At 37.3% G+C, this 12,078-nt stretch overlaps 1 protein-coding gene across 6 annotated transcripts in view; it reads right to left on the reverse strand.

Annotated features, from left to right (window-relative positions):
- Positions 1-12,078, reverse strand: part of LOC136878800 (tudor domain-containing protein 7) — a 299,722-nt gene that overhangs the window by 77,014 nt on the left and 210,630 nt on the right. For all 6 annotated transcript variants that reach the window (XM_067152283.2, XM_068229004.1, XM_067152285.2 and 3 more), the window contains one exon: positions 54-305. In XM_067152283.2, the coding sequence (XP_067008384.2) occupies positions 54-305 (252 nt within the window). The remainder of the gene's footprint in view (positions 1-53; positions 306-12,078) is intronic.

Genomic DNA, 12,078 nt, shown 5'->3' on the forward strand with positions numbered 1-12,078 from the left:
CTCACAAGTCATGTTTTTACAATATTTAAGTCACTACTGTGCAGCTTTCTTACCTCATCTGATGGAAAAACTTCAATGATTTTTGCCCGATAATACCTATCATCGACAGAGTATTTTGCCAGGTACAATTTATTTGTAGCATTTCGATGATTGCGGGCAAGCTTTAAATTTTCTGTTGAAAAGGCAGTCGCTGTAACCTGGTTTATGAGTGTTTCAAGGTAGTTGAAACTATCTGAATCAATCTGAACATAGAGGTCCCCAGAGTCCGTGATGTATGAAATATGAGCATCAACAATATCGCCGTTCTGAAATGGAAATAAAAATGATTTCTTAATTAGCATATATTTTAGAAAACTACAATATTCTGCTCAGTTAACAGTGCAACTAACATAATTAAATACATCAACAGATTAGTGAAAATACTGTTAAATATTAAGCAGTAAAATAAGTTTGAACTACTAAAGAAAGAACGTAGCAATATCAATACATCACATAACAAGCATCTGAAAGGTGGATTTCATTATTAATATGAGAAAGATGATGGTGGTGGTGGTGGTTTAATGTAGTGTTCACGTATATTTTTTCGATTTCTGCTGATGTCAGCATTTCTTATTTTTGAGAAGTAGGATCTTTTGATGTTTGTTTTCATCTCATATTGTCAGGTTGTGCCTTTGCTGCCAAGACCTAGTGTTTACAGTGCACTATGTCTTCTGGTATAGGCTAGAGCAATTTTGTTACTTTCATTGATCTGTCTCTGTCGTATACTTGGCTTTGACAATATGAAAGTGACTGAGGTATGAGCGATGCTAGTAATGCCATTCCTTATGCAGCCAGTCCCTGCTATGAATGGTGTGAAACTATTACTCATAGGGTCGATTGGTGCATGCATTTCAGTGGGCTTGGCAGACTGATGTGTAATAGCAACTTCTGGCTCAGTGAGGAAAGAAACGGGAAACTACCTCACTCCTCATATCCCTAGTACGCCTCTCCAGTGATGCCTAGGCCATCTATGACAGCTGATGGCGGAGCTGTTGAGGATCCAACCAGCCTTCGGGCTGATGACAAAACATACATACATTGTCAGGTTATATATTTTTTTAATCGATTATTGAATTACACCATTTGTTATTCGCTTAAAATTGATCTGTTATGCTAGTAAAACTGAAAATATTGATTTAAATTGGTTAACATCAATATTTTTGATCTTTTTAGCAAGCTTAGAGATAGCTGTGATAGTTTTCCTTCCTTCCGGTTTTCACTTAACAGTTTATGTTTGTGCGATACATGCATAGACTCAACAGAAAGAGAACCAGCTGCATCTTCATTAAATTACATATTACTTACCAAATAAAACACCTTATTAGGCAAGCTGAAACAACAGGTTCTTGATTTTCAAAATTTACAGCATAAAAACGTTTTATTTTACAAGTTCAGATTTTCATCTTTTGTTTTTGTTTAAGATTATTTCTCATCATGGGTGAAGAGAAAATGTACATTTACAGATAAATTCTGAGCAAAATATTGGTGTTTTCATTCTAGAAGAATACAATGGGAAGCAGAATCTATAACTTGATGCCCGGGGACCTACGTTTCAATCGCAAATGATGGTGCCAGCGACCTGGAGCTCCTCTTGAAGACAGAACATATGAAGTGTGTTAGGGGTGCAAGTTCAAAAAGTCAACTGACTAATTTTTTTAATAAAACCCAATACTGAACTGGAAAATAAAGTAAGTGTTGCTGTAGGCACTTTTGCTTATCATACTGAGTCACACCACAGCAGTCATAAATCTATGGATTGTACCCCTGGACTACCGAGGAACATTTTCCCCGACTTATTCATATCATTATTTAATGTTAAAAACTTCATAATTGGTCCGTATTGAAAAAAGATTTTCAATTAAGAGATGAATCTCTCAACAGATGCCAGCAATCACGCGGATATTAAAATGTACCCCACTGTAGTTCATTACTTTGACCACAAGAATGGATGACTGCAAATTAAGCTTCTTAATATTGAAAGTAGGCCAAATGAAACTCCAGAAACTATTTCAACTTATATCACTGAGACCTTTAACAAGTTTAAAATTAAGAATAAATAAGTGACTTTGGTGGTGACAATTGTAACACAAATTTCAGTGGTATTAAGAGAGGTGATGGTAATAATGTGTTTGCTAACCTCAGGAGGATGCTTAATAAGGTGTTGGTTGGAGAAGGATGCCCTGCTCATTCTCTGACAACTGCATTCAGCACAGAACTTTTCTCCTTGAAATTGACTTGCAAGGTTTAATAACGAAGATATACAACCAGTCCCTGGAATCAACCTGGGAGGAGCCTTTGTGGCTCTAGGCAAATGGAAGTGAAATGTGTTGTTGCTAATCATCTGCAACATTAATATATTGGATTCAGCAAGAGAATCCAACTAGCTTCTATCACTCCAACTCCAGCACATAACCTACATGAGGTGATCCTGCTAAGCTGAGCAAACCTAATGGCAGGTTGGGTAACCAACCCCAGCGGGAAATCAGGTCAGTGAACAAATCAGTGCTGGGGGCTTCAAGGCTCTCAACATTGATAGTTAACAAGTCGTTACCTTTGGGTAACCACACAAAACTTTCATGTAAATATGGATACATGGAGCAAACACTAAACAGGAGAACTACCCCAGACAGTAACCAATTCAGGACGGTTGCAGGCCTTAGGGTTCTAGGGAACCTGCACCTTCGTGTAAGAAGAAGAAGAAACAAACTAACTACATGGCAACGATCAATATCAATTCTCTCCTTAAGACAGGGAAACTAATATATACATTAGATGTCCTAACGAAATATAATATTCAGATAACAGCAATGCAAGAGACTAGGTTTATAGATGATGTAGCGATGGAATCACAGGACTATTGGATCTACAAGGGAAAACGAGGTCAGAGTGTGATGAAAAATGTGTCACATCTTGGCACAGGTTTCATAGTCAACAACAAAATGATCAACTCCATCTCCTCCTTAGCTCTAAATGAAAGAACATCCACCTTAGCTTCAGAACTTTCAACAAAGCTTACACAATTATAAACCTCCATGCACCAATCCATAATAAAAAAGATAGAAAAGTGGTTGAAAAATTCTGGGGAAAACTAGAAGAGACAATGGACAGGATACTGAAACACCACACAACAATCCTAATGGGGGACTTCAATACCCAAATCGGGAAAGAGCAAAAATTCGAGACCATAGTTGGGGAATATCCAGCCCACAAGAGAACCAACAGAAATGGAGAGTGACGGAGCGATCTATGCAGAAACTACAATCTAGCCCTTAACTCTTTGCTGTCCCTAACGCTCCAGAGTGCTTGAATATTATCACCCGCACTGCCGCGCTGAACGCTCCAAAGCGCTCATCACACTCACGTTCACTAGAAGTGTGTTGAGAGAAATACTGATGGGTCTTGTGAAACCATACTGTATTCCCTTGGCTCAGCAAGCTGTCAGGACCTTGTTTACAGAATTTCCTGTTTATATTTCCCAAACAGACCTACTTTATAAACATCGTCTTAGGTCAAAGATTATTCTTGTTCAAGTTCACACCATGTCGTTAAATCACGGAGTTGTGTCGAAAGGTTCCTATGCAGTCAACAAATTCAGATTCTGTGAATGATGGTACAGTGAAACAAAAAACCAGTAAAGGCAATGAAGAAATAGAAACTGTGTGTTCTCGTGCTGTCATAAATTACACAAAACATCTGGGTGGCATGGACATCAGTGATCAGAAAAGAGAAGACTACGGGGTTGGGCGATTGTCTAAAAAATGGTGGAAATTTATTTTTCGTTTTGTGATCAATGTGTGCATTGTGAACAGCTTCATTCTTTATTATATGAGTAACCGACCAGCTCTCACAGTTCATGGAAACAGACAGCTGAACTTCCGGCGCAACTTAGTGCAACAGCTGATCGGGAACTTCATGTCTCGCAAACGTATGGGCAGGAAAAGAAGTTTACCCATCGGCTGTTCATCCTCTAAATTATTTCATTCTCTTGTGACGATACCTGGTCATGCCAAAGTGTGTGCTTTAAATGAAAAATAGGGCAGATTTTGGGAGAGGCAAACAAACAACATTCAAATGTAAGCAGTGCGATCTACCACTGTGCAGGACGGGGTGCTTTTTGGAATACCATCAGTAGCGAAATGTGGATATTCAAAATTAGGGTGAGTACACATTTACATGCAATAATCATTTAGCAACAAAATGCAAAAGAAATTACATTTATAACTTTATTCATATGCCTTCTAGTTATTTTCTTTTAAAGTGTGGTATTTATGCTGCTGTGTCTATTGGAATTTAAAGGACTCTGTGAGAAAACATGGTAATTATGGGCGGGCATCCGCCTTTAAATGGAGAATGGCAAAGGGTTAAGTCAATTGCTTCCAAACGCCTGCCCAGGACAGCGAACACATGGAGGTGTCCAAACCCCAATTTAGGGGAGTTCCGATTTGACCAGGTTGCCATTAGCAGAAGAATTAAAAAGGAAGTGCTAAATGACGTCATAAGAAGTGCAAACATTGATTCTATGCTCAAAATTAATTTCATTCCTCTCCCAAGACAGAGAGATCCCAGTTGCAAAAATTCTAAAGTTCCAAGATTCAATGTGACCGTGTTGAAAGATAACTATGACTTCACCAAGACCTTAGCTGACAATAAGAAGAAAAAGGATTGGCCAGAACTGCAGAAGGCAATATTAGATGCAGCCACAAAAATCATCCAGTCAACCAGAAGAAACAAACATCCATGGTGGACCACGGCATGTTCAATGCAATTGCAGAGAGAAAGCAAGCATGACTCAAGAGGAACAGGAATAAGAGCAGTGCTAACTACACAAACTTCTGAACAACCAGGAAATCCACCACCAGAATCATCAGAAACGCTAAGAGGCAATACGATAAGGATATTATCAACCAGGCAGAAAAAGACTTTCAAAGGAACGACACGAGAGACTTCTACCAAACCCTTAGGGCCCAAATAACCCCGTACTCATCCCCTACACTTCACTGCCAGGGACCAGACAGGAAGACGAATATGAACAATGAGGCTTGCACATCTGCCCTAGCAGAATAATTCAACAACCTCCTCAATTCAGAGGAACCCAAAGAGAAACTACTCTTTAAAATAAAGGACGTTCCTAGCTCAAATTTCCTCCCACCAACAAAGGAGGAGATCCAGAAAGTCATTTCTGAGCTAAAGTCCAACAAAGCAGTGAGTGAAGATGGTATCATTGCAGAAATGTGGAAATATGCACATGAAGATCCCATTCAATGTATTCATGAGATTATATCTATCTGGATAACAGAAAAACTATCTAGTGATTGGACCTTGGCTATCATCCACCCTCTGCACAAGGGAGACAAGTCTAACCTAAACAACTACAGAGGAATCTCGCTTCTCTCGGTGACCTACAAGATCTTTTCCAAGATTAGAAGCTCAAATGGATTCCTGCATTGGAGTATCAAACCAGATTCAGGAAATCAAGATCATGTACAGACAGAACTTCAACCTTAAAACTATTCTCACAAGAATACGAGATCTTCACCATCTGTGGCAATTTTTGTTGACTTCCAGAGAGCTTATGATTTTATAGATAGATAATCTCTCTTTCGGACCCTTGCTGAATTGAGACTAGACAATAAGACCCTGAATCTCGCAAGGGCTACTTGACAAACACCAAGTCAAAGATAAAATTCAGAGGGGAACTACCAAAAAGCTTTGACATCAGAACAGGTGTTAGGTAAGGAGACTGTTTATCCCCTATTCTCTTCAACTGCATGCTGGAGAAAGTCATTCGTGAATGGATAAAAACTCTTTATCAGACAACTCAGGGTTGAGAATCGGTTTCAAGGACAAGTTAAACATCAACTGCCTGGCCCATGTAGATGACCTCACACTTCTAGCATCAAGTATGGAGGAAGCTACACACCAACTCTCCTCCCTCAGTCAAATAGCAGCTAAGTAGGATTGAGGATTTCCATTAACAAAACTGAGTTCATCACCAACATTAGAGATGCACCCAACTCAATCCCACGGGGTACAGTAATAAAGAACTCCTACAAATACCTTGGAGAATGGATAACTTCGAAAGTTAGTCAGGATCTAGCCATGCAAGCCAGGTGTACCAAACTGGAAAGAGCTTTTCATCTCTGTAAGAACGTTTACAGGTCCAAATTTTCCTTTCGGCTCAAACTTCAACACTATGAAACAGTTGATAAACTTAACCCTAACAGGTATTTGATTTGATCCTGTATTGGCTTGTCTGAATGTATTAGGGCCGTTTTCCCCAAATGAGTTTAAACTAGGTTTATTTTAATCTGGTTTAAGTCTGAGTTTAAACTAACATTCATTTTCCCCATATTGGTTTAAACTTTGTATCAAGTTTAAACCTGGCTCAGAGTTAAACCTTCTATATTGTTGGTTTAAACTGCTGTTTATATTCAACTTTCTTGACATTTTATTAACGTATCTGTGATTTTCCTAATAGAAGGGTTAGTACTACCAGTACTGCAGCACTTTAATGAAAAACGTACTAAAATTATAACCTAGTATTAGCATTAGAAAAATGGGAGAATTTATTGAAGTCTTTGGTTAAATAGGAAATAATTTGGATGTGCAAGAGAGGTTAAGCAGCCGCGTTCCAACAAAAGTTTACAATCTTGGAAAATCGGATGTAACGGAGTTCTTTGATGGATTTATAATTCATAAGCGAACAGCAAGGATTGTCTAGTATCGAAGAAGGATTCATTTAAAACGTCAACTGCACGAAATAATGCTATTTCGCTAGAAGCAATGATTCTGATTGCTTTAAGATATGATGCAGCAGACATTTCTTTCATTAACAACGGGGACCACAGACCTTAAATTGCAGTCTCCTTATAATATTATATACTGTAAAATACTGTTCGTGGTATGAATACTGTAATGTGAAGCATAAAAATATTCCTACATAAGTCGTGTAATACGTCCGCTCTTCATGCGGTACCTGGTAGCTGTGGTCGCTAAAGCGTGAAGTCAGCATCGTCCGAATCCGTGACAAGGCGGTTCGAATCTAATTTGTCGGAAATATTTTTACCATCAGAATGTTGACCGGCACGGTAGGAGAGGCGGTGGTATACAATTTCTAATCGCTAGATTATATATTTATAGGATCAGAAAAACAATAAAGTATTTCATGCTTGCTAGTAAACTTGTAATAGAATAGATTATAGTTAAGAATGTTTCATCGTATCTATTGCCAGCATACCAGCAATAGAAATATTAATGCTATAGGGAGAAGAGTATTATGCATACAGTACGACATATCGCGAACTTGGTTATGTTATAAACGAATATGGAATCAAGTAATACATCTCCAAATAATACATCCTCAGTGGTCTGTCTGCTGGAGCCAAGGTTTGTGAGATTGATCCCGGCCGAGGGCGATGGATTTTGATAGGAGATAGATCCCGAGCATGCTTGGAATTTGTTTACTTGAAATTGACATAAATGTTGATTTTCTGAGGAAAGGAATACCGTAGGCCTATTGCTGAAAGACCAGGATTTTAATATTTCAACGTTCCCGTGTGTTCCGTAAGACAATACAGACATCAAAAGACACGTATTAGGCCCACGGTACTTGTTTATGGTAAAGCAACAGAGAAAAATAAGAAATAAAAGTGCGTTCCAATAAATTGTAGACAGCAATAGGTATAATTATATGACACAACACTTCGCACAAATGTAAACAATTTATTTATCAGTAAAGCTAATATCCCGCCGAATTTGTTCTTTATTCACTACGTACGATAGCATTAAATCGCCACAAACAGCTGATATTATTACAAAAATGTCGGTCATTGAATTACTTGGCTCTGATTGGCCAATTCCAATCGACCATGCCTTCGACTATACCTTCAGTGCAGCCAACGTTAGCGCCAACGACAGCTCGCCCGTTTAAACTAAACGAGTGTCAGAAATTGGTGGAGAAACTGGACGCAACTTTAAACTAGGTACTAAAGTTAAACGGGTTTAATTTATACCAGGTTTAACTCGATTTGGAGAAAATGGCCCTTAAAGAAACTACTTAAAATAGTTAATGTTTGGTCCACCTTGTCAATCACTTTTAATGATTGAAAATTCATTCATGTTTCAGGAACATATGCATTCCCTTCATCAGCGAAGTCAAATCAAAGATTAAAAAACAATATAACACTATCTTTTGTTTAGCTCACAATATAAAGAAGTATTATATCCTAGTTCACCATATCAATGAATAAACAAAGAGTGAAATATTCTGAAAATAACATTACATAAAATTTCAATATTCTGACGATGTTGAATGAGAATAACTTTTAAAAAATTTAAGATCTTGAAGTTTTTCTTCGTTAAATGATCAAACGTTAGTTGAACCCAAGGATATATTCAACAGGGATAAATTTAGAATGCTGATTAGAACATCTGACACTCTCCAGTCACTGACAGCTAAAACATTGCCTCCTAGAGGGGGAGTGAAGTGGACTGAGGAAAGGAGAGCAACCCACAGTGCACAAATGAAGGAATGACCAAATGCTTCTTTATTTAAGAAAAATAAAAATGAAGAAAAACTGAAGATCTTAAATTTACTTAGGTATTCTGATTCAACACCATCAAAGTATTAAAATTTCATGTAATGATAATTTTCAGAATATTTCACTAATGTTTGTTTATTCACTGATATGGTGAATTTTTTATTTTCATTTTTTTAGCTAACATAGGACTACCTTAGTCGGGTTTATGGAGGTTTTTCTTCTTTTTGTCAGCCCAGTACTGTTTCATCCTTCCTGAATGTAATTTTCTGCCTCTGGAATCACTCTTCTTATTCTCTGCTTGTTGATTTTTGTCTGTAGTCTAGTGTGTTTATCTATATAATATATAAAAGCAAGTCGATCTGGAGCGATCTATATACAAGTGAAAATTGACGTGAATTAATGAGGCACTTACAGAAATCTCAGAAATTTCTTGGGCTTAAAAAATGTTCAGGAATTTCCTAATTTTTATCCCCCTTCTCCCCAAATCAAGATGGCTGCACAATCTGCCAGACGAGCTCGAAAATTGAAATCTGGCAAAATTATAGCTTTTAGCCTGTAACCGATGGAAAAATTCCAAGATGTGCAAATTTTTCACTTTTTACCCCCAAAAAATATCAAAATATGGAGGCAATTTTAATGACTGTGCAGACATTCCTTTTGAGGTATTTGTTGGCTAAACGGTAAGCCATATCACAGAACGGATGGCTCAATCACCATTCAATTTGGAGTGATCTACAACTTTGGTCCTATGAATTTTTGACGTATGTCTCTCCCTTATTCATTAGATTTGGCTGTATTTCTGGATTGTTTGTAAATTTGGTGAGTTTTACATGTACATTTCAATGTTTGATACACTTATAGGAGAGATAGAGTCATCAGGTTTGGCGCGTACATTGAGAAGACCGATTGCCAAATGCGATCCAAATTTCATGATTCTAGCTTGCACATAAGTATGTGAAAAAATAATGTATAGTGTTCAAAATGTACCCAAACTTCACCCTATTCAAACGTTTTAACTCATTCTAACCCGTAAATATGGGATATATGAGAAAATGTTTTAGAACCAAACATGTAGAACAATACAAGCGGCGTCTGATGATGCAAACCGTTTGTTGATATGATGTACCCCTTAGGAGCAGTAAATCCGTAAATGAATGTCTGCTCTATCTATTGTAAGTGTATATCGTATATCGATCTATATTCATTGAATTCGATATGTATCGATCTAGAAAGGTGTGGCTGTCATTTTTATTAATACTTTAGAAATGAAATGGCATATGGCTTTTAGTGCCGGGAGTGTTCGAGGACATGTTCGGCTCGCCAGGTGCAAGTCTTTTGATTTGAAGCCCGTAGGCGACCTGCGCGTCATGATGAGGATGAAATAATGATGAAGAAGACACATACACCCAGCCCCCGTGCCAGCGAAATTAACCAATTATGGTTAAAATTCCCGACCCTGCCGGGAATCAAACCTGGGACCCCTGTAACCAAAGGCTAGCATGTTAACCATTTAGCCATGGAGCCAGACAATACTTTAGAAATTGATAATGACTGTCAGCAGGAGGGCGTCTCCTGTTGTAATCAATTCTCCCCATATCTACTTTAACTGGCAGTAGGAATGTGGTCTTTCTCCAACTCCTGTGTAACTGGCATTAGTAACGAGGACCTACCATTTTAATGAAGAATTCCCTTCTCGGCTTGACTAGCAGAAGGCAATGGAGCATGCAATTTTGTCCAAATCTCTCCTACCCGATTTTGTCTGGCAGCAGGCATTATAAACAAGTTTACCCATTTAAAAATGTGACTGGCATTAGGAAAAAGGGCCTGTCATTACAATGATAACAGCATAACTCAATTTTGACTGGCATTCGTGAACGTGTCTGCCGTTATAATGATAGCTCCTCAAGTGGAATATGTCTGGAAGTAGGAAAGGTGGCAAGTCATTTTAAGGCAAACTCCCCAAATCAATTTTGACCAGCAGTAGGCAAAGCAAGCTCACTTGCCGACTGAAATTCACAATCAAGTTGGGAAGTTTCATTGTAATGGCAGGCCTACCGTTATCATCACAGCTCTACAACTCGCACCTTACACGGGAAAGAACGTATGGGAACCTCCCCACGGTGTTTCTTCAATAACGCTAAGTGGCATGCAATTTAATAAAAAATAAATCATCGCGTGTAAAGTAATTTACGTAGAAATCCGTATACGATGTGGAAAGCCGTAGCTAAGCACGGACACATTTGCTAGTCTTTCAATATCTTGAGTATATTTGTTTTGTATTTTAAATCTTCTATTGTAATATGTAACTCTCTCATGTCGTCTTTAAGTTCTGTGATCCATCTAATATTATTCTTACTCTTACTCTTCCATAATTTTTTCTATTATTTTTCTACTGATTCTATTTTCTGGTGACAGTATTAGATGTCCAAAGAATGATATTCGTTTCTTTTTCATTGTGCTCGTTACAGGTTCTATTTCTTTATAAACTGTTTCATTGGAAGGTAGTCTCCTGACTTTGTTTACTTGATCATTTTTTTTAAAAACAGGTTCTCACTATTCTATTTTCTAAGTTGAGTACACTATCTATTGCAACTGTGTTTGTTGTTTTGAATAATGTTTCACATGCATATGTCATTTGTGGCTGGGTGACTGTTTTGTAGTGTTTCAATTTGGTTGCTATTGAGAGACTTTTTATTATATGTATTCTTGGTAACATGCTATGCTGCAACCAGTTTATCTATTCTATTTTGGCATGCTGGTTTCTCATTCAGGTTATATGTGATTATTTCACCTAAATATTTATTTCTACATTTTTTATTTCTTGGGCTCCCAGCTCAATTTTGTTTGCAAGCGGAAGTTGAGTTAGCATAATTTCTGTTTTTTCAAAAGAAATTTCAAACCAATATTTTGAGCTATTTCCTGTAAAGAATTTATTTGTTGTTTCATTTCCTGAATATCATTGGCCAGAAGGGCTACATCTTCAGCAAATCCTAGACAGTTCAAATGTAGGTTATCCTTCTGGGTTCCAATTTTTATATTTTTTGAGTTGTTCTTGTACCATTCCCTCATAACATACTCTAGTGCACAGTTAAAAGAAAGAGGTGACAATCCGTCACCCTGTCTTAAATCAGTTGTTACCAAGAATGATTCAGAAAGTTCTCCTCTGAACTTTGTTTTAGAAATTGTATTCGAGTAAGTTCAATCAATTAAGTCCAAAATGTCTTAAAATTTAAAAAATGATGGTCTGTGGATTGAGCCATAAGCTTGCTTGAAATCAATAATAATAATAATAATAATAATAATAATAATAATAATAATAATAATAATAATAATAATAATAATAATAATAATAATTTAATCATTAGCACCAACTGTATCTACGTCTGTTTTAATTTTTATAGTAATAAGTCTATGATCAGAAAGATCATAGCTTCACTCACTTCCCATTCCATAATGTGTTTTAAAAGTGCAGGTGGTCAGACACTGACATCTACAAAAC

The sequence above is a fragment of the Anabrus simplex genome, chromosome 8, assembly GCF_040414725.1.
Source record: "Anabrus simplex isolate iqAnaSimp1 chromosome 8, ASM4041472v1, whole genome shotgun sequence".
Taxonomy (NCBI): Eukaryota; Metazoa; Arthropoda; class Insecta; order Orthoptera; family Tettigoniidae; genus Anabrus; species Anabrus simplex.